Source organism: Homarus americanus, unplaced genomic scaffold (assembly GCF_018991925.1).
Source record: "Homarus americanus isolate GMGI-L3 unplaced genomic scaffold, GMGI_Hamer_2.0 scaffold24922, whole genome shotgun sequence".
Classification (NCBI taxonomy): Eukaryota; Metazoa; Arthropoda; class Malacostraca; order Decapoda; family Nephropidae; genus Homarus; species Homarus americanus.
Window position 1 is genome coordinate 5419738 of NW_024722610.1, and position 23295 is coordinate 5443032.

The 23295-nt window shown below is 39.0% G+C and overlaps 1 protein-coding gene across 5 annotated transcripts in view; it reads right to left on the reverse strand.

Annotated features, from left to right (window-relative positions):
• The window catches only part of LOC121862935 (tetratricopeptide repeat protein 39B-like), a 74013-nt gene that overhangs the window by 34311 nt on the left and 16407 nt on the right, over window positions 1-23295 (reverse strand). For all 5 annotated transcript variants that reach the window (XM_042361379.1, XM_042361376.1, XM_042361377.1 and 2 more), the window contains 5 exons: window positions 19525-19692; window positions 19124-19305; window positions 18238-18381; window positions 16900-17129; window positions 14249-14489 (listed from right to left, as the gene is read on the reverse strand). In XM_042361379.1, coding sequence (XP_042217313.1) covers window positions 14249-14489; window positions 16900-17129; window positions 18238-18381; window positions 19124-19305; window positions 19525-19692 — 965 coding nt within the window. The remainder of the gene's footprint in view (window positions 1-14248; window positions 14490-16899; window positions 17130-18237; window positions 18382-19123; window positions 19306-19524; window positions 19693-23295) is intronic.

The window sequence follows — 23295 nt, forward strand, 5'->3', positions numbered from 1 at the left end:
AGCTACCAAATAGGTAGATACTACCGCCTGGGAAGATATTGGAAGCATAATGTGTTGTCAAATGGTAGACCCTGCTGCCATATGGCATAACGAAAATTGTGACCAAGTCCCAGGTTCAGCGCTGACCTGACTTTCTGCCTCATTTACACACAATTGCAGTTTGAATTGTTCCTCTAACTTTGACAACACAACATACATACAGTATATTATTTCTCACTTTTGATCTTTTTTTTACTTTTTGTATTTATTTATGGTTAGTTACTTAAAATAAAGCCAATTCACTTCAAGTAATGGCATCAAATGTTACCAGCTGGTGTAGTGTAAACACTAGTGACGTCACTTAAGCGTCTGTATTTAACTGTCAGTAGTTTCAAGAATTAATGCAGTCATTTACTGAATATTCCTTGTAAAAAAATAAATTTTAAATTAATTATTTATAGGAGATACCGTAAGTATTATTATCAGTAAATATACCGATATGCATTACTGACCACCTCCACGGCTAAAAATAGCCCAATCTCGCGGTCACTTTCCCTTTCTTGTCTCCTCACTGGCAAATGGAGGGGGCGTGGGGAGGGGTGTGTGATGATAGCTGTGTTTATTACAGGGGTATAATTCGCTTTTACGGTATGTTAGATAGGTTTATAATACATTTTTATTATTTTAATATACCGGTAATCTTAATTTGAATCCAGCTTGCCAAACGTAAGTTTCAGTATAAAATAATTAGTGGTAAGACCTTGTGAGTGGCTTACGATGTTTTCATCACCACTCTTGACACACTAAACCACAATATTTAAGAGGTAAGAATTTTATACTTGGTGGTTTAGACGACCCCCTAACTTTGGGCAGATTTTTTTAATGTTCAAATTCCGTATTATAAGCCGAGATATACGGTATATACAGTGGGGTATGCTATAACGAACGGATCCTACTACGAATATTCCTATAACGAACGGTTTTACCTATAAAATTGATGCATATTTATGCACTTTTTACAATTTTTACAATTTTATATTATATTTTTCAGTGTTAAGTGGTTGTATTTGGGGGCCTGGAACGGATTAATCCTATAACGAACGAATGCTATAACGAACAAGGTTCTAGAACTAATTAGATTCGTTATAGCATATCCCACTGTGTGTGTGTGTGTGTGTGTATATATATATATATATATATATATATATATATATATATATATATATATATATATATATATATATATATATATATAAAAAAAATAAAAAAATATATATATATATATATATATATATATATATATATATATATATATATATATATATATATATATATATATATATATATATATATATATATATACCTAGACCCCGACTTACAACTGCTTCGACTTACGGCCGTCGAGACTTACGACCGCCTCAGATTTTTTATTAATTTTTTTTTTCTTCAAATGACACGCATTTTCTATACCGAAACGTTTCCAGTTAATGTAGTCTCCATGTATAATTAGAAAATTATGGGGGCCCCATGTGCATTCAGCTGACTACATTAAAGGTAAGTGCTCAGTCACACTGTAACCATTCCTTATTATTTATTACTTTCACTGTACTGTATCCATTCCTCATTATTCATTACTTTTACTGTACTGTACTGTATTTCATTGTAGATTATTTATTAAAAAAAAAAAAAAATTATCTATGTCGGACTTACGACCATATATATATATATATATATATATATATATATATATATATATATATATATATATATATATATATATATATATATATATATATATATATATATATATATATATATATATATATATATATATATATATATATATATATATATATATATATATATATATATATATATATATATATATATATATATATATATATATATATATATATATATATATATATATATATATATATATATATATATATATATATATATATATATATATATATATATATATATATATATATATATATATATATATATATATATATATATATATATATATATATATATATATATATATATATATATATATATATATATATATATATATATATATATATATATATACACACACACACACACAGTTAACCCTCACTTTACGCGGTTAATGTAACCCGGAGGGTACTGCGGAAAGCGAGAAACGCGTAAAGTGAATAACATAACATATGGGATTAATTGAAATGGAGTCCAGGCCGATTCCCAAACTCCACTTTTTGACGACACATAACTATGTTGTAGTAAAAATAACATCTTAATTTTATGATGGTACATGCACACAATTAATACTTAAGAGAAATAGAGAAATACAGTCACCAAGTTAATGTCTATTCAAATAATGGACACGACTCCCTCCCCCTCTCACACTACACTGCCGGCTCTTCCCTCTCTGAGAAATTTTTGGGGGAAAACCACTAGATTTTAATAAATAATACCTCAAAGTAAAGTTAGGATAATACAATTGACATTGCTGGATTCCTTGTAAGACCAGGAATATTTTGAATATAAATATCATATATTTTGCACAAAAGATAACATATTTACTCAAGAGTAAACATTATATCTAAAATTTGTATGTCTAATGCAAAATCTATGATGTTTATATTCAAAATGATCATCAAATTGTAAGAATTCCAGCAATGTAAATTATATTCTGGCCGGATAATTTGTATGAATTTTATGAGCTAAATTAAAAAAAATTATACTTCACCGTGTAAAGGGGTACACCCACCGCGGAATGTGAGCATCCTGGGTTCTGGCAGGGCACCGCGTAAACGTGGAAACGCGGAATGTGGAACCGCGTAAAGTGAGGGTTGACTGTGTGTGTGTGTGTGTGTGTGTGTGTGTGTGTGTGTGTATATATACAGTGGGGTATGCTATAACGAACGGATCCTACTACGAATATTCCTATAACGAACGGTTTTACCTATAAAATTGAGAATGCTATAACGAACGCAACTCCTACAACGAACGCGGATGAATACCGGACTATTTCGCCTGGCGCATGAATATTGTTGTACCGCGACCCACAACAAGAGCGTCAGGCGCCATCTTTGTCTCATTGTGTAGCCAGTGCACCACTGTTATTGTTGAAATTTCGTCTTTTGATGTGGAAATAGAGTTATTTGTATAAATATTTTGTTATACAAGTGTACAATTGTGACAATGAATCGTTCAAATCGAGTGAGAAAGCTCATAACTCTTAAAACTAAGAAAGAAATCATAAAGAAACGTGAGGATGGAACAAGCATTGCGAAACTTAGTGTTGAGTATGGGATGGCTAAATCGACTATATGTACGATTTTAAAGAATAAAGAGGAGTTGAAAACAGTGCAAGTGGCTAAGGGAATCTCTAGACTTAGCAAAGCAAGGTGTAATGTTATTGAGGAGATGGAAAATTTACTCCTAGTGTGGATAAAGGAGAAAGAAATGGCAGGTGATAGCATTAGTGAAGCTATAATTTGTGAGAAGGCCAGACAATTATTTGAGGACCTTAAAGCCAAGACTCCCAGTGCAAGTGATAGTGATGTGCCAGTGTTTATGGGTACCAAGGGGTGGTTTACTGGTTTCAGAAGGAGAAACAAATACATAGTGTTGTGAGACATGGTGATGCTGCTAGTGCCGATAAGGAAGCAGCTAAGGAACACCATGACATTTTCTTGAATATTATTAAAGAGGGAGGCTTTGTTTCTCAGCAAGTATTCAACTGTGATGAAACTGGACTTTTTTGGAAAAAAATGCCTCGCCGTACATACATTACCAAGGAGGAAACTTCTGTCCCTGGCCATAAACCAATGAAAGACAGGCTTACCCTCCTTCTTTGTGCTAATGCTTCTGGTGACTGCAAAATAAAGCCACTCCTTGTGTACCATGCAGAAAACCCCAGAGCTTTAAAAAACACTAGGAAGACCCGCCTTGGTGTTATGTGGCGGTCAAACCCAAAGGCTTGGGTGACCAGGAATTTATTCTCTGAGTGGGTGATTGAGGTGTTTGGACCCAGTGTTCGGGAATACCTCAGGGAGAATAATCTTCCACTAAAAGCTTTGTTGGTGATGGACAATGCACCAGCCCACCCTCCTAATTTGATGGTTGAATTGCCAGAGGAGTTCAACTTCATCACTGTGCACTTCTTGCCACCCAACACAACACCTCTCATCCAGCCCATGGATTAACAGGTAATTTCTAACTTTAAGAAGCTGTACATAAAGGCACTGTTTAGAAAATGTTTTGCGTCCACTTCTTCCAGTGATGTTAGCTTGAAGGAATTTTGGAAGAGTCACTTCAATATAGCAGATGCTGTATTTTTAATTACTTCAGCCTGGAAAGAGGTTACTGTGAGGTGTCTTTGTGCTGCTTGGAGGCCATTGTGGCCTGAATGAGTCCTTCAAAGAGACTTTGAAGGCTTCGAAGAGTCAGAAGAAGAGGCTGTTGTTCATGAAATTGTGGCTCTGGGCAATTCCATGGGCCTGGAAGTGGATGATGATGATGTTGAGGAGTTGGTGGAAGAGCACAGTAAGGAACTGTCCACTGAGGAGCTGCTTGAGCTTCACAAAGAGGAAAATGAGACACTGAAGCGGAGCTTAACTTCTGAGGAGTCAGGGGAGGAGGAGGACAAGGAGGAAAGCCGCATCATTCCAGCCAAAGATCTCAAGGATGCGTTCTTTTGCTGGAGCAAACTGTCCAAGCTTGCTGAGGATTATCATCCTGATGTTGGTTCTGTGCAAAAGGCCATCAGTGTGTTCAATGACAATGTTAAGAACTACTTTTGGAAGGTCCAGAAATCAAGGTTGAAGCAGCCAACCCTGGATACCTTCTTTACAAAGATAACAAAAGAACATACAGACAAAGTGCCTGTGAGACAGTCACCAAAGAGGGCTAGGAAGGATGACTCCTCTCCTTCCACCTCTTCTCAATAATTCTCTCCTCCCCCCTCCCCCTCTGCCTCCTGTCCTGCATGCTGAACAACACTAAGGTAAGATAAAGTACCGTATTTTTTACATTTTCCACATAATTTTTTCAGTGTTAAGCGGTTGTATTTGGGGGCCTGGAACGGATTAATCCTATAACGAACGAATGCTATAACGAACGAGGTTCTGGAACCAATTACGTTCGTTATAGCATACCCCACTGTATATATATATATATATATATATATATATATATATATATATATATATATATATATATATATATATATATATATATATATATATATATATATACATACATACATACATACATACATACATACATACATACATACATACATACATACATATACATATATATATATATATATATATATATATATATACACAGTTGGTTCTCACATTAAGCGGTCCCGCAATCCGCGTTTCACCGTTACCGCGGTGCCTTGCCAGAACCTAACATTTTCACATTTCGCGGTCGCGAACGCCATTCCGCGGAGAGTGTCCGGCGCGACGCTATTTTTAGATTTGCCCCACCCGCCTGCCTGCCTCTCCCTCGTCCTCCCTCCTCCTCCTCCCTCCGCTTGGGCAAGCGGCGCGGTAAGGTTGCGCAGTGTGTCTTTGTTGCGTTATCACTGACGTCATATGACGTATCAGACCTGTGATTGGCCATGCATCCCTACCCTCCTCTGCTGCTAGCTGTAATTGGCTTAAAGTATTATGACGTGTCCACCCGGGGCAGGGAGGGAGGGAGGAGAGACGACGCTTGACCTAGCCGCGACAGTTTCATCCCTCAAGGCCACTCCGTGTTAACGCGCATCCATTGTTCCGTAAAATGGCTTCCGCCGGACCACCACCCCCAGAGAAAAACCTTTCCTTACCTGGACCCAGCGGCACTAAGCCAAAGAAGACACGACGTTCCTTAAGCTACGAGGTGAAGTACCAAATTATTCAAGATTTGGAGAAAGGAACACGGCAAGTTGATCTCGCGCGCCAGCATGGCGTCAACGAATCTACAATTCGCACGATCAAGAAGGATGCAGCCAAGATCAAAGAGCACATGAAAATCACAAAGTCTGCAGGTGCTTCTATGATCAAGTATTTTCACAACCAGGTGCTTCTCAAGACAGAAAAATTACTTGTGAGGTACTTGGTGCGTCAGGCGAGACGGAACATGGCGGTCGACACGCGCTCTGTGAACGACTACGCACGTGAACTGTACATGGCAGTGGCACGAAAGATGGGAATTACAGAGCCCAAACCCTTTAATGCTTCCTCTGGGTGGTTACAGAGGTTTAAGATCCGGAACAAGATCACCAATATAAACATTGGTGGTGAAGAAGCGAGTGCTGATCGTGCTGCGGCTCGGGAATTTCCTCCGTTTTTACGTGAGATTATGGAGGAAGGACAGTACAGTGACGACCAGGTGTTTAACATGGACGAATCTGGTCTTTTCTGGAGAAAACTACCTTCCAAGTCCTACATTGTGAAGAATGCCAGCAGGATTCGGGGCCGGAAAATGCAGAAGGAACGCATCACCGTCCTGTTTGCCACCAATGCCTCCGGTACCTGTAAGCTCAAGTTATCGGTGATCCACACAGCCCGCAAGCCGCACGCCTACAAAACCATGGACATGACCAAGCTAAATGTCCACTGGCTGACAGCACGTAAGGCATGGATGTTCTCTACACTGTCCCTCTCCTGGTTTGATGACTGTTTTGTTCCCGATGTAAAGAAATTCTGTGAGCAACAGAATGTCCCATTTAATATTTTGTTGCTGCTGGACAACGCACCAGGACACTCGCCCCTACTGTTAGATCGTCACCCCAACGTAAAAGTGGTCTTCCTTCCTCCCAACACTACGTCTATATTACAGCCCATGGACCAGGAGTTGATTTGCAATGTGAAAGCTGCATTCTCAACAAAAAAATTCCAGCTCCTGAACGACTACACCAACACCAGGGAAGAGTTGCGTGACCTGAGTGACACCACCACCGATAGCAAGAGCGACGAAGATGAGGAACAACGGTTAGAACAGCAAAAAATACTCTTCAAACAATTCTGGAGAGTATTTAACATCAAGAAAGCTGTGGACATCTTGGTGGAGTCATGGGATCAGCTGTCTATTGCTACAATTCGTCACACATGGAGACATGTGTTGCATGGAATACCAGGTGAGAGGAGGAGTCAATCTGTGACTGGTGAGGTTCAGAATGTTGCAGTAGCAGTGGACCTTGCCAGAGAAGCTGCGCAGACTGTTACAGTTCCAGGCTTCTCCGAGACCACCAACGACGACATCCTGGAGGTGATCAGAGATCCTGAAGTGACTGCCGACGAGATGATGGAAGAAGAACATGTCAGTGAAGAGGAGGAAGAAGGTGCGTCAGTCTCCGAAGAACACAATTTAAGTCATAGTGATATTAAGGGTGCCATGGAGTGTGCAGAGAAAATGAAGTCCTTCCTTTCCCGCGACAATGACGATGACCGCTATGAAGTCTTCCATAACCGGCTGGTGCAGGCTATGGAGCCGTACATCAAGGTGTATCACGACAACATCAACGCCAGCCGTCAGCAAAGCATAACAGATTTCTTCACCCGCAACCCACCACAGCCAGCCCAAGCCAGTGATAGTGACAGTGAAGTTGACTTTGAGGGATTTGTCAGGGAAGCCCTGACAACTGTAAGTGACAGTGATGATGATTCACCTAGTAATGGTGATTCACCTGAGGGCCAGTAATCTGCCCTCTGCCTCGGAACCAGCCTCCATCCCCGTATGCCGACCCATCTCTTCTACTACCGTAAGTGTTACACAAAATTTTTAGTTTTTTAACCTATTCTTTATTTTTCCTATGTTAACCTTTATCTTTCCTAACCTAACCTCTTCTATATTACTTGTTTTTTCATACCATCATAAAGTTAAGATAAAATTTTTACTACAACATAGTTGTGTGTCGTCAAAAAGTGGAGTTTGGGGATCGGCCTGGACTCCATTTCAATTAATCCCATATGTTATGTTGTTCACTTTACGCGTTCCTCACTTTCCGCGGGACCCTCCGGGTTACATTAACCGCGTAATGTGAGGACCAACTGTACTAATTTCATTACAGTACTAAAATTGTTGTCTAGTGCAAATTAGAGCATGTTGCTATTCAAATTAATCAGTGTCTTACAAGAATCCCAGCAATGTTAATTATATTCTCCCAGGTTATTTCACTGGCATTTTAAAATGGGAGAAGTGTAGTAGGACTGTTAAATAAACACACAGAGACCTTCGGCTCAAACTGTCAAACATATCACCTCAACCTCCCCCCCCCCCGGCACCCCTCGCTGGCTGGCTGGCTCCGTCCCTCCCTCCCTCCCTCCCTCCCCCACCTGCTCAGCCGGGGGTTTATTTAGGCTTACAGTTTTTATCTTATATGATATCTCAGACTAAAGTTAGGAGATTATAATTTGCATTGCTGGAATCCTTGCAAGATAGCCAATGATTTGAATATAAACGTCATATATTTTGCTCAAGAGATAAAAAACCCAGTACTGTACACTAAATTTTAGTGTACAGTACTGGTTTTCAGTTAAAAAACTGTTGTATTACAATAATATTCCCTCCTAATTCACTTGAATAAATACTTGAATGGAAATATACAATATTTTTGTTGAAACTACCAGCGTCTCAGTGTAAAGTGCCGTAATAATAAATGGTAAACAATTTGCCTTCGGCACTCTGTGTTTCAGGCACGGCGAGCCTCAGTTTATAGGACGTAGAGTGTTTTTACTGAAGGTATTGTTGTTCCAATACCCTCAAAAACGTGGGTCGACCTATAAACAAGGAATATCATAAATTAACGATTCTTTGGTCAAAAAATCAGGGTCGACCTACAATGCTGATGTCAACACAAGCGTGGTTACAGCGAGACTGACTGAATGAAGGAGCGCGGGGGTGGCATGGCGTGACGTGCGTGTGTGTGTGTGTGTGTGTGTGTGTGTGTGTGTGTGTGTGTGTGTGTGGCGGGTGGTGTGGGGTGGCGGGTGGTGTGGGATGGCGGGCGGTGTGCAGTGCCGCGTGCGATTTGAATGATGTGCAATTGGAATGTACTTCAATTATTTCAATGTACAGAATACTCCTCCGGCGAGGCAATCCGCGTATTTGCAAATTCGTGTATGCTAAACCTGCATATGTGAAGGGCCGACTGTACAGTAAAACCTCAATTAACCGACTTTCGGATTAACCGCTGATCCCGTACCCACTTTTTTTTTTTTGCGGGAATTAGCCCACCCTGGCACAGGTCACTGACCCATATCGGGGCCTGGGAGGCGATAATGTAATGATAATTATAATAATAATTTTAATAATAATAATAATAATAATAATAATAATAATAATAATAATAATAATAATAATAATAATAATAAAGAACCATAAAGAAATGCAAAAATGAAAAAAAATCATGAGTGAGAAACAATATACCTATATGTATGTTGTGTTGTCAATAGTAAGAGAAATAATTGAGACCCTGCAATTGTGTGTAAATGAGGTAGAAAGTCAGATCAGCAACCTGGGACTTGGTCACAATTTTCGTGATGCCATATGTTCTTTGACTTTTCCATTTTTTATTCACGGTTTCTGTGCTGGTTCATATTTATTTACTAAAGTGGTTAATGTTTTAAAGCAAATTCTATCGAAATATAAGTGGCAAATGAACAAAAATTAATAGAGGGACTTACATGAGGTGGGTTAGGGATACTAGGTACTTTGAAAATGTATGTTTCCGTAGACTTTATTTACTATTAACCGACCTTTCGAATTATCAGTCGGCCCCTTCCCCCCATATGTGGGCGGTTAATCGAGGTTTTACTGTATATGCAAATGGCGACTGTTTAGCTTTCATTTGGCTTTTATTTACTGGTTTGGCAATACAGTACTGTACAGTATTATTTATTGGTATTATTTTTGTTTATTCCTCACATTTACACATTTACTGGTACAGTAGTACCCTGATTTATGCGGTCAATTGAACCCATAGGGTACCACGGAAAGTGAAAACCGCGTAAAGTGAACAACAGAACATATGGGATTAATTCCAATAGAGACTGGCCCGACCCCCAAACTCAACTTTTTCCGACACAATACCTATGTTGTAGTAAAAATAACATCTAAATTTTATGATGGTATGCTCACACAATTAATATTTAAGAGAAATACAGTCGCCAGGTTAATGTCCATTCAAATAATGGACTCAAATCCCCCCCCCCCCTCTTCCCAGCTCACTAGCTCCTACCTCTCTGATAAATGTTTGGGTGAAAACTCTAGATTTTAACATTTAGTAATAAATAATACCTCAGACTAAAGTTAGGATAATATAATTGACATTTCTGGATTCCTTGCAGGTCAGGGAATATTTTGAATGTAAACTTCATATATTTTGCACAAAAGATAAAATATTTGCTTTGTGTAAACCAAATTATTACATTAGATCTAAAATTTGTATGTCTAATGCAAAATCCATGATGTTTATATTCAAAATGATCATCATATTGTAAGAATTCCAGCAATGTAAATTATATTCTGGTCGAGTAATTTGTATGAATTTTATGAACTAAAACAAATATCTTCAGTTAATAAAAAAAAAAATATTCTTCACGACACTATCTGTCAATCAAAGTACCCCACCTTGCCTCCCCCCTCCTCACACTCACGCCAGCTGGATCGGTCGGTCCCAACCCTCCCCCCCACCTTCCCTCCCTACCAGATAAATGTGTGGGTGAAAACTCTAGATTTTAACGTTTAGTAATAAATAATACCTCAGACTAAAGTTAGGATAATATAATTGACATTTCAGGATTCCTTGCAGGTCAGGGAATATTTTGAATGTAAACTTCATATATTTTGCAAAAAAGATAAAATATTTGCTTTGTGTAAACCAAATTATTACTTTAGATCTAAAATTTGTATGTCTAATGCAAAATCCATGATGTTTATATTCAAAATGATCATCGTATTGTAAGAATTCCAGCAATGTAAATTATATTCTGGCCGGGTAATTTGTATGAATTTTATGAGCTAAAACATATATCTTCAGTAAATAAACAAAGAAACATTCTTCAAGGACACTACCTGTCAATCAAAATACTACGCCCTAGCTGGGTCGGTCCCTCCCTCCCTACCAGAGAAGGGATTGGGAGAAAATAGTATATTTACATTTTTAGTAATAAATAATAACTCAGACTAAAGTTAGGATAATATAATTGACATTTCTGGATTCCTTGCAGGTCAGGGAATATTTTGAATGTAAACTTCATATATTCTGCACAAAGGATAAAATATTTGCTTTGTGTAAACCAAATTATTACATTAGATCTAAAATTTGTATGTCTAATGCAAAATTCATGATGTTTATATTCAAAATGATCATCATATTGTAAGAATTCCAGCAATGTAAATTATATTCTGGCCGGGTAATTTGTATGAATTTTATGAGCTAAATAAAAAAAATAAAAAAAATAAATTATACTTCACCGTGTATATGAATAGATGCACCGCGGAAAATGAAAGTCCAGTTCTGGCAAGGTACCGCGTAAATGAGAAATCGTGGAAAGTGAAACCGTGTAAAGTGGGGTAATACTGTACTGTATATATTGTTTTAAGAAAACTATGGCTGCAGGAGGAAAATACACACAAAAGTTTTTTCCTAAATACTTCCTGCTAAAATGACCGTGCATCTTATATGCTATAAAATAAGGTATTACGAATTTTCAAAAATTAACACTTAACAAGCACTGCAGGTGAAGAATGAAGTATTTTAATAGGCAAGAGGCATGGTAGGTGACACAGAGGCATGGTAAGTGACAGAGGCATGGTAAGTGACACAGAGGCATGGTAAGTGACACAGAGACATGGTAGGTGATGCAAGGGAATGGTAGGTGATGCAGGGGAATGGTAGGTGATGCAGGGGAATAGTAGGTGATAAAGGGGAATGGTAGGTGATGCAGGGGAATGGTGGGAATGGTAGGTGATGCAGGGGAATAGTAGGTAATGCAGGGGAATGGTGGGTGATAAAGGGAATGGTAGGTGATGCAGGGGAATGGTAGGTGATGCAGGAAATGGTAGGTGATGCAGGGAATGGTAGGTGGGTAGGTGGTAGGTGATAAAGAATGGTGGGTGATGCAGGGGAATGGTAGGTGATAAAGGGAATGGTAGGTGATGCAGGGGAATGGTAGGTGATGCAGGGAATAGTAGGTGATAAAGGGGAATGGTAGGTGATGCAGGGGAATGGTGGGAATGGTAGGTGATGCAGGGGAATGGTAGGTGATAAAGGGGAATGGTAGGTGATGCAGGGGAATGGTAGGTGATGCAGGGGAATGGTAGGTGATAAAGGGGAATGGTAGGTGATGCAGGGGAATGGTAGGTGATGCAGGGGAATGGTAGGTGATGCAGGGGAATGGTAGGTGATAAAGGGGAATGGTAGGTGATAAAGGGGAATGATAGGTGACACAGGAAAGATAGGCAACTCATGTGATGGAGGGAACACTACATAAACAGTAAACAGTGTGACACTTTTGTATACTGCTGTAATTTGGTCACTTATACAAAATAAAGATTAAATTTAAAAAAAATAATTGTAATTTATATCACTAAAGATATTATAGTCCACCCGAGTAAAACATTTTCTTTATTACAGAGCAAGAGTAAAAATTAAAATACGATAATGTGGCTTAGGAATAAGGAAAATATAATATAAAATTATAAAATATGAAGAGCATAGGTGTGTGTGTGTGTGGGAGGTGAATGTATGTGAAGGCAGTGAACTGTACTGCATGGCTGACTCACCAGCCTCCCTCCCTCCCAAGTGACGTCACAACACACACACACACACACACACACACACCTCTCAATCAGCTGGTTAACTGCCTGGCTGAACTGTGGCATCACTTAAATGATGGTTTGAGAATGGAAGGAGCTATTTTGTGTACATAAAATATATGCTATTGTATTTTATGCTATACAGGTTGATAATCCCTTATCCGAAATCCTTGGGACCAGATGCATTTCGGTTTTTGGAATTTTTCGGTTTTCAGAATGGTTAGGGTTTTTTTTTTTTTTAACAGGGATCAGCCCACCCGGGCACAGGTCACTGACCCACAATGGGGCCTGGGGGCTAAAATATAATAATAATAATTATAATTATAATTATTATAATAATAATAATAATAATCATAATAATAATAATAATAATAATTCATAGGTCTAGGTCCTGTTTCTCACCTTTAGTCTTTTTATCATTTTTGTATTTCTTTATTATTATTAATATTATTTTATTATTACATTATTATTGTTATTATTATTGTTATCATTCTTATTTTATTTTTGTGTATTTTTTATTTAAATTTGTATTTACTATGAATAATTATTATTATTACTGTATTATAATTATTATTATTATTATTATAATTATTATTACTATTACTATTACTATTACATTTTCACCCCTCCAGGCCCCGATGTGGGTCAGTGACCTGTGCCCGGGTGGGCTAATACAAAAAAAAAAAAAAAAAAAAAAATTGCTCCACAAAAAACTTTAGGTTTTCAGAGCTTTTCGGTTTTTGGAATTTCGGATAAAGGGTTGTCAACCTGTACTATGTATCAATTTTATTGTTTATCATAGCAATTTTTGTTTAAAAAGCAATTATAGCACTACTGGTGTCACACACATGAATACATGACTTCAGTTGCTTTCAGATTGTTGGACTAAATTAGAAATTTAACCTAAAGGGTCAAAATTTAAATACCTGGATGATTCAGAGAGTTGGAATTTGGATAAAATTAATTGCACTGTAAATTAAATAAAGTCTTTGACATTGGATTTACTGTAATGTTGGAGACATTCTGCATACAGTGGCTGGCCTGACATGAATGGGGGAGGTTGTTGGGTGCTAATCGGTTAGTACTGCAGGAACCAAATTTTACCAGGGCATGCTGAATAGTAATTCTGGTGACCTAGATACTCGGTGGTGCTACAGCACCCTCCCTTCCCACGTCCATGTACTGGGTGGAGTGAGCCAGTGTGCACCCCAACCAAAACAATAACAAACACCATATTGACCAAGCCTGGAGCGTAGTGTGGAAAGTGTTACCCATGCGGTCAAAAATGCCAAGATTTTCCCAGATAATTTTATATAACTTAGCATTTCCCCAAGTTATTTTATAATACATTCTGAGACCATATACATGCCGAATTATATGAAATTCCGGGATATCGAATACCGAGTTATCAAGGGTTTACTGTAGTAGTAGTAGTAATAATAATAATAATACATACTTTGCATGTTCAAGAATAATGCGTGACTGGTCAAGATCGTTGGCTCGAAGGAGGATGAGTCCAAGCTCTAGGAGGGCATTTGGAACAAGGTAAGTATCTTCTTTGATCTTCTTCTCATTATTGACAATAAACTTGAAACATTCTTCAGCCTGCAGTGGAGAGTTCATGTATGCTAAGCAGGAACCCTTTACCAGTTGAGCCAGCAGGTAGTCATCCCAGTAATACTCATTTCTGTTTTCCACTGTTGAGAAAAAAATAAGCCTGAATGACAACAACATGCACCTAGGTCATCCAAATAGGATAAGGAAATGTCAATAACTTAAACTGAATGTGAAAGAGGATCTGGGTGTTTCTGTTGACGATGACCTGAAGTTCATAGATCACTGTGGGAAGAAGGTGAATCAGGAAAATAAACAAGACAGCTTCTTTGAAGATGATAGATAATCCCAGCACCAAGATTGATTGACCCTCATAAGGTTCTTCAATAGTGTGGTGTTTCCCCACATCTCCTGTACTGTCATTCTGTTTGGTCCCCAAGATATACATAGGTATATTAAAGACTGCCAGTTGAATTAAAATGTCCAAGGACACTAAACTGTTACCTGCACTTAGGGACCTCTCGTTCCAAGAGAGGTTAGAATGCTTTCAGCTGCCAAGCTTATACCATAGACAGGCAAGGGGTGATTTTATATAAGTTTATAAGCACTTAGAGGACATTACAGCCACTATTTGACTTACGACGGGGTTAGGGACCTAAATCCAGGTCGTAAGTCGAATAGGTCGTAAGTCGAAAATGCGAAAATAATACATAGAAAATCTAAAATGGGTGTCTCTTTTTCTTCTCAGCACCACAAAACTCTCACTTTTAAGCTTGCCAGCCATTTTAAAATGAATTACAAAAAAAAAATTGTCGTCGGGACTCGAAAATACGTAATTTGAAAATTTTTTGATACGACTGGGGCGGTCATGTGGGCGTAAGTCGGGTAGGTCATAAGTCGATGAGTAGCCTGTACTCAGTCAAATACTCATACTGTATTTAAAGCTAGTGGATGCCCACTCCACCATAGGTCACAGCCTCAAATCAAATAAATCCCAACTACAGAGAACTATCAGAGATAATTTCTTTGGAGTAAGAGTTATGAACTCCCACTAACAGAAATTTCTAATTTGTCTGCAATTTGTAAAATTTTAAGTCATATCTGTCTGATTTTTTCCACTAGTTTATAGTACAGTAATACCAAGATTTATTTAACACATTATCTTGACATATTTTGAAGAAAGCAAACAAAAAACAAATATAACGTGTGTAGAATCAAAGTTTAGTTAGGTAACCTACAATATAGAAATAATACACATTCAGTCTTCGAAACAGGCAAGGCTACTATGGAGTGACAAGTCTGAGTTGTAATGGCTGGGTTGGGTTGTAACACTAATTGGTGGACAGGTAAGTTGGTCGTTGACTGGGTGTAAAAGTCGATACTGGACAGGTACATATATGTCCTGTACAGTATATTCATGTGGTACAGTATGATCAGTGACACGCCAGGAACACTGTACGAACTAGGGAAAAAATTCAGACCTGGCTCAGGTTGAGCACCGCACTATATTAAACATAATTTTTGTCGTTTCTGGTCCTGTAAATAATACAAGACAAGTAACAACCTAAACAGCCCACCACCAGATGCTTATTATGGTTTGTTTGAATATCTGAGTGATGTTCAAAGTGAAAACAATGATAAAAATGACGCAGAATTTAAAAATAAATGGAGACGATGATGGTGATGACACTGACGAAGAACATTACTGTAATCCTGGAGAAAACACACACTGCTTATGTCACTATGTCATTGCCCGCTTGCCTAGCAGTTTTTGTTTTCCTTGGTCAGTGTGTTTTCCTGTAATTAAATTTAAATCTAGCTATATTTATTTCAGAGTCCAGACACAACAGTCAGTAACAAATATAACATTGCAGCTCTCTGAATTAAATATAATCAGCCAAAACAATGAAAAGTTACGTTATTCCATTTTCAAAAATTTGTATGATTTTCTCTCAGATTTGTCTACAAATAGATCGCAGACATTTCTGTCAATGTATGTGAACGCTTGCAATAACTTGCTAATGCATTTTGTGACCAGGGGAGGATCCAGGGGGGTCTGGACCCCCCCCCCCCCCTTTCATCAGAAAATTTTAATATTTTTTCTTTAATGCAGTACTGTATTATACTCTGGCATTTTTGTATAGAATATCTCCTAATATCAAGTGTACAGGACTTCAAAATGGCCTCAAAATGACCATGATATTGGTCACATTTAAAACAAAACTAATAATAAAAAATAAATAAATAAATAAAAATGAGGGGTTTACAGCGCCCCCCCAAAACCCCCTAGCTGGGTAGGCTCGCTATGCTCGCCATGTTCCCCCACATTTTAATATTCTGGGATCTGCCTCTGTGTAACAGCACTGAATGAGCTCATTTAAGACCAGACTTGATCAACACTGACACATGTTTAGGTATACAGGAGTATACAAGAGCCCCTACATACCCAGTCCTTACCAACATAATAGAAAACAGACCAACCAACTGACCAGCTAACCCATGGGAAAGATGATAAATGATAAATAAAATTATACAAACAGATGAAATCATTACCTTTGACTGACTCTAGTTTCCTCATCTCTCTGTCTATTATGACAAACATCTTCTCCACATTTTCATATCGCTTGGCAAGGATCTTGAAGCCATTCCAAGCATAGATGAGCTCCAGAGCAGACAGTGTTAGTGTCTCTCCTTGAGCAAAGAATCTAGCAGACTTTTTCACAGCAAATTTTTCTACAGGAAGACTCTTGCCTGCTATGCGTTGCTTGAGGCCGGGGATGCTCCTGTAGCAAGTCAAATATTCACTAAATACACATCTTTTGGTTTACATTACTGTTAACGTACACCCCAAAATGATAGATTATCATGCAGCTGTATAATATACCTATAGCAGGCTGACAATCCCTTATCAAAAATCCTTTGGGCCAGATGTGATTCGGTTTTTGGAATTTTTCTGATTTCAGAATGCTTATTTTTTTTTTTTCCGGGATCAGCCCACCCGGGCCTGGGTGGCAAAAATTTAATAATAATAATACATAGGTCTAGGTTGAGTTTTTCACTTTTGATCTTTTTTCATTCTTGTATTTCTTTATTATTATTATTGTTATTATTTCATTATTATTATTGTTGTTATTATTATTATTATTGTTATTATTATTATTATTTTATTATTTTATTTTTGAGAATTTTTTATTATAAATTTTATTCACTATGAATGATTAGTATTAATATTACATTTTCACTCCCCAGGCCCTGATGTGGGTCAGTGACCTGTGCACGGGTGGGCTAATCCCTGTAAAAATGAAAAGGGGGGGGGTATGTTTTGCTCCACTAAAAAACTTTCGGTTTTCAGAGGTTTAAGGTTTACGGAATTTCGGATAAGGGGTTGTCAACCTGAATAATTTGTATGACAATTCTCCTATGCAATACCTGCAAGATATATTATCATATAAAGAAGATTTGCTTCACATCATTATAGTTTGCATCAAAAATCAAAGAGAGTAAAGTACAGTGCATGCATTCCTTAGTTCACACACCCTTGCACAACACCATTCCATTCTAATGATATTCACCAATCAGGGACAGGCCTGAAATGGTGGGGGTAAGGGACATGTTACCCCCTAAACACAGGCAAATGTGTCCTTGTGGCCTTGAAACATGAGTCAATACAGGCGGGTGGTGTGAACTGGTGAAGACCGCAGCTGCTGTTAACTGGTGAAGACCACACCTGCTGTTAACTGGTGAAGGTCACAACTGCTGTTAACTGGTGAAGGTCACAACTGCTGTTAACTGGGTAGTGTTAGATATAAAACTTCCCTCGAATGGACTGTATCCATTAGATGGAAGTTTCAGTGCAGTCAATAAGTCCAGCAGCCAGACACAGGTCCTTACCTCATTGTCTCACTCAGCTCTTGCTTCTCTGCTGGTGTGAGCTCATCTAGCCTCATACACATACAACACGCTTTCTGATATGCATATGTTGCCTTAGACCACTTGCTCTCCAGCAAAAGTTTGTCAGCATACTCCTGAGCCTCCCTGCAATGTGATGCCTTTCTTAATGTTAAAAAGTAACAGTTCTCACTCATAATGTATTCTCAAAGTTTTGGTTCTCAATAAAATACTTATCAGTTATTTCATAGTAATAATATAAAAACAAAGACTACATATCTTTTGTGGTCATTAAGCCACTTTAATTAGCACATCTATACAGTATCTAAGGTTCTTCTACTTGGTCTTGTTCAGTGAAGGAGACTTGTGTTTGATATTACAGTACTGTATATGAATTATTTGTTAATCACAGAAAGTTTCTTTACCAACAGTATGTTATAAACTTGCATAAAAAACAAGTATGCCTTCTTACTTGTGTCAATTTTATAATGTACTTGTGCTGTACTTTTAATTGTGGAATTACTATACCTGAAGAAATCTAGTTTTATTGTTAAAGATATTTACTTTTGTCCTTATAGAAATTGTTACTGTACAGGGTATTTAAAGGTCTTGGAACTCATTCCCTCCTCCAATCACAACAAATCTATGCCAATAATTAGCCAGTATGTTTAAAAGTAAGATCTACAGCGAGAACTATATTTAACGGACAATATGGAAGAGTGTAGTTCATTATATCAAGGTTCGTTAGATGTGAAACCTCTAAATAATAGACTATATAGAGAAGAGTGCAGTTCATTATATCGAGGTCCATTGGATATGAAACCTCCACATAACAGACTATACCCATAAAATTGATGCCTAAATGGAGGGTTTATTGTACTGTACTCACCTGAACTGAGCACTCATAATGCAACACCACATCAGCTCCCAGTAGCACAGGTGATGGAACTGCCGCCACTCGTCTTGGCTGTTCAGTGAAATTTTGTACTTTTCAATTGCAAGATCGAAGTTTCCTTTGACATACTCTAGACGAGCAGCAAAGAAGAGGAACCAAGCACCATTTGGGTACAGCTGTCATAAAGTAAAACTTTAAATAACTTCACTTTCCCATACCAGCTGAAGATTGTAAATCATTTTATAAACAGATGTTATAGTTCATTACAGTACTGTACTGTATATATAAAAGAGTATGGTTTCTTCTGAAGACTACAATATCTGTATAGGTATTATTTCAAGCATTAAATTACTACAACAATAAATATCAATAACATGTAACACTAAAGGACTCGCCTTCAAATGATCATCAAGGATGACTTGTGCCATCTCCAGGTCACCTTCTGAAGTGCCAAGGACATATGTAGCTATAAGGTGGTACCCAAGTAGTACTAAAGCACACAGTACCCGTCGTAGTGATCCTTCCAAGAAGAACCCTCGCTCCAGCTCAGCCAGACCCAAGAGCTGTGCAAGGTGCAATACAAAGTGAGTACTGTACCTGTTATATCTTATCTGTTTATGCCCACTTTGTCTCCTCCCAGTACTATCTACTCAGTAAATGTTACATATTCTCAGAATGTTTACTGTCAGTTAATGATGACCTAACCTAACTTATCAAACATAAACTAACCTAAACTATTCTAACCTAACTTAACTTCATGGAAAGCAGATGAAATGGAAGTAGACAGACTGGGATTTTACCATCTCATGCCATAAGAAATCTGTTCTAAGAATGAAAAATACAGACAGCTCCCTATTTATGAAGAACTGATTTACATAAATCCCAGTTACAAAACAACAAATTGTCCTGAGCTTTAATTCATCAGTAAAAATCCTGGTTACAAAAATAATCATTAGTAATACTGAAAATATGCTAAAAATAATTGTTTTGATTATTACTCAAAATTAATTTACAAAAGGTTTTTCATGAACGGAACTCTTTCATAAAGCTGGTCAGCCTGTACAGCATTCTTAAGTGAAAGAAGGATAATACAATACAGACTTTCAGAGTAAGTAAAAAACTGACAAAGGAAAGAGGACTGCCAAATCGGCTCTCCTCCCAGATCGATAAATACTACCAGTGTCCACATGCAGGCCATTAGAAAATACAGTACAGGGGGGTCTCCGGGTTACAAACGGATTCCGTTTCTATATTCTTTATGCATACCGTACTTGCTATATGCATATTGTACTTACAAAACAATGTTTAAAATCCCACTATATCATAGCCTAAGTCCTTATATACATCTAAAATCACTTAATTTAAGACAAAAGAAGAAATATAATGACAAAACACAGTAAATGAAAGTAAAAAATAAGTCATCAGATAAATAAATTACAGTACAGGGGACCCCGAAATTCTCGGGGGTTAAATTCTCAAAATGGCAGCGAATCGCCAAATCCGCTAATAACATTTGCGGTCTGGGGGGGGGTAAATTTTTACTTGTAGACACACGCAAAACACATATGAATAAATAATGATGGGAAAATACTCTCACAAATAAACAGAATAAAAAATTATTATAAATGTGAGTCTACCCTCAAATCCGTTCTCTATTACAGTACAGTCAACCCTCACTTTACGCGGTCCCACATTCCGCGTTTTCATGTTTACGCGGTACCCTGCCGGAACCCAGGATGCTCACATTCCGCTGTGCGTGTACCCCTTAACGCAGAGAGTGTCCGGCTAAACGCTATTTTTGGATTCGCCCCACCCGCCTGCTCCCTCCTCTGCCTCAGCATGCCCAAGCCGCGCAGTAAGGTTGCGCAGTGCACGTCTCTGTTGCGTTATCACTGACGTCATATGACGTATCGGACTGTGATTGGGCATGCATCCCTACCTCCCTCCGCTGCTAACTGTAATTGGTTTAAAGTAATATGACGTGTCCACCCGGGGGAGGGAGGGAGGGAGGAAAGACGACGCTTGACCTAGTCGCGGCAGTTTCATCCCTCCAGGCCACACCGTGTAATCGTGCATCCATTGTTCTGTAAAATGGCTTCCGCCGGACCACCGCCCCCAGAGAAACCTTTCCTTGCCTGGACCCAGCCGCCCTAAGCCCAAGAAGACACGACGTTCCTTAAGCTACGAGGTGAAGTACAAGATCATCCAAGAGTTAGAGAAAGGAACAAGACAGGTTGATTTGGCGCGCCAGCATGGTGTGAACGAATCTACGATCCGGACGATAAAGAAGGATGCAGCCAAGATAAAGGACCACATGAAGATCACAAAGTCTACAGGCGCTTCTATGATCAAGTATTTCCACAACCAGGTGCTTCTCAAGACGGAAAAATTACTTGTGAGCTACTTGGTGTGTCAGGCGCGACGGAACATGGCGGTCGACACGCGCTCTGTTAAGGAGTACGCACGTGAACTGTATGCTGCAGTGTCACGAAAGATGGGAATTACAGAGCCCAAACCCTTTAATGCTTCCTCTGGGTGGTTACAGAGGTTTAAGATGCGGAACAAGATCACCATTATAAACATTGGTGGTGAAGAAGCTAGTGCTGACCGTGCTGCGGCTAGGGAATTTCCTCCGTTTTTACGTGAGATTATGGAGGAAGGACAGTACACCGACGACCAGGTGTTTAACATGGACGAATCTCGTCTTTTTTGGAAAAAGCTACCTTCCAAGACCTTCGCTGTGAAGAATGCCAGCAAGATTCGGGGCCGGAAGTTACAGAAGGAGCGCATCACCGTCCTGTTTACCACCAATGCCTCCGGTACCTGTTAGCTCAAGTTATCGGTGATCCACACAGCCCGCAAGCCGCACGCCTACAATAGCATGGACATGACCAAGCTAAATGTCCACTGGCTGACCGCACGTAAGGCGTGGATGTTCTCTACACTGTCCCTCTCCTGGTTTGATGACTGTTTCGTTCCCGATGTAAAGAAATTCTGTGAGCAACAGAATGTGCCATTCAAGATTTTGTTGCTGCTGGACAACGTACCAGGACACTCGCCCCTACTGTTAGATCGTCACCCCAACGTAAAAGTGGTCTTCCTTCCTCCCAACACTACGTCTATATTACAGCCCATGGACCAAGAGTTAATCTGTAATGTAAAAGCTGCATTCTCAACAACAAAATTCAAGCTCCTGAACGACTACACCAACACCAGGGAAGAGTTGCGTAACTTGAGTGACACCAAGTTGCGTAACTTGAGTGACACCAACACCGATAGCAAGAGCGAAGACGACGAGGATCAACAGTTGGCAGAGCAAAAAATACTTTTCAAACAATTCTGGAGAATATTCAACATCAAGAAAGCTGTGGACTTCTTGGTGGAGGCATGGGATCAGCTGTCTGTAGCAACTGTTCGTCACGCATGGAGACATGTGTTGCAAGGCATTCCGGGCGTTAGGCAGAGTCAATCTGTGACTGGTGAGGTTCGGACTGTTGCAGTAGCAGTGGACCTTGCCAGAGAAGCTGCGCAGAGTGTTACAGCTGCAGGCTTCTCCGAGACCACCAACGACGACATCCTGGAGGTGATAAGGGATCCTGATGTGACTACCGACGAGATGGTAGATGATGATGACGTCAGTGAAGAGGCAGGTGGTGCGTCATCCCAAGAAGAACACCGCTTATCCCATAGTAATGTTAGGGGTGCCATCGAGTGTATTGAGAAAATCAAGCTCCTCCTTTCCGACGACCCTGACGCAAACAGGTATGAAATCTTCACTACCCAGCTGTTGCAGACTATGGAGCCCTACTTCAAGGTTTATCACGACAACATAAACACCAGCCGTCAGCAAAGCATAACAGAGTTCTTCGCCCGCAACCCACCACAGCCAGCCCAAGCCAGTGATAGTGACAGAGGTAGAGACAGTGATGATGACTTTGAGGGATTTGTCAGGGAGGCCCTGACAAGTGTGGATGACAGTGATGGTGACTCACCTGAGGGCCAGTAGCCTCCCCTCTGCCTCGGAACCAGCCTCCATCCCCGTATGCCGACCCATCTCTTCTACTAACGTAAGTGTTCAACCTTACTTTTAGTTTTCCTAACCTAACCTTTATTTTTCCTAACTTAATCTTTATTTTTCCTAACCTAACCTCTTCTATATTAATTGT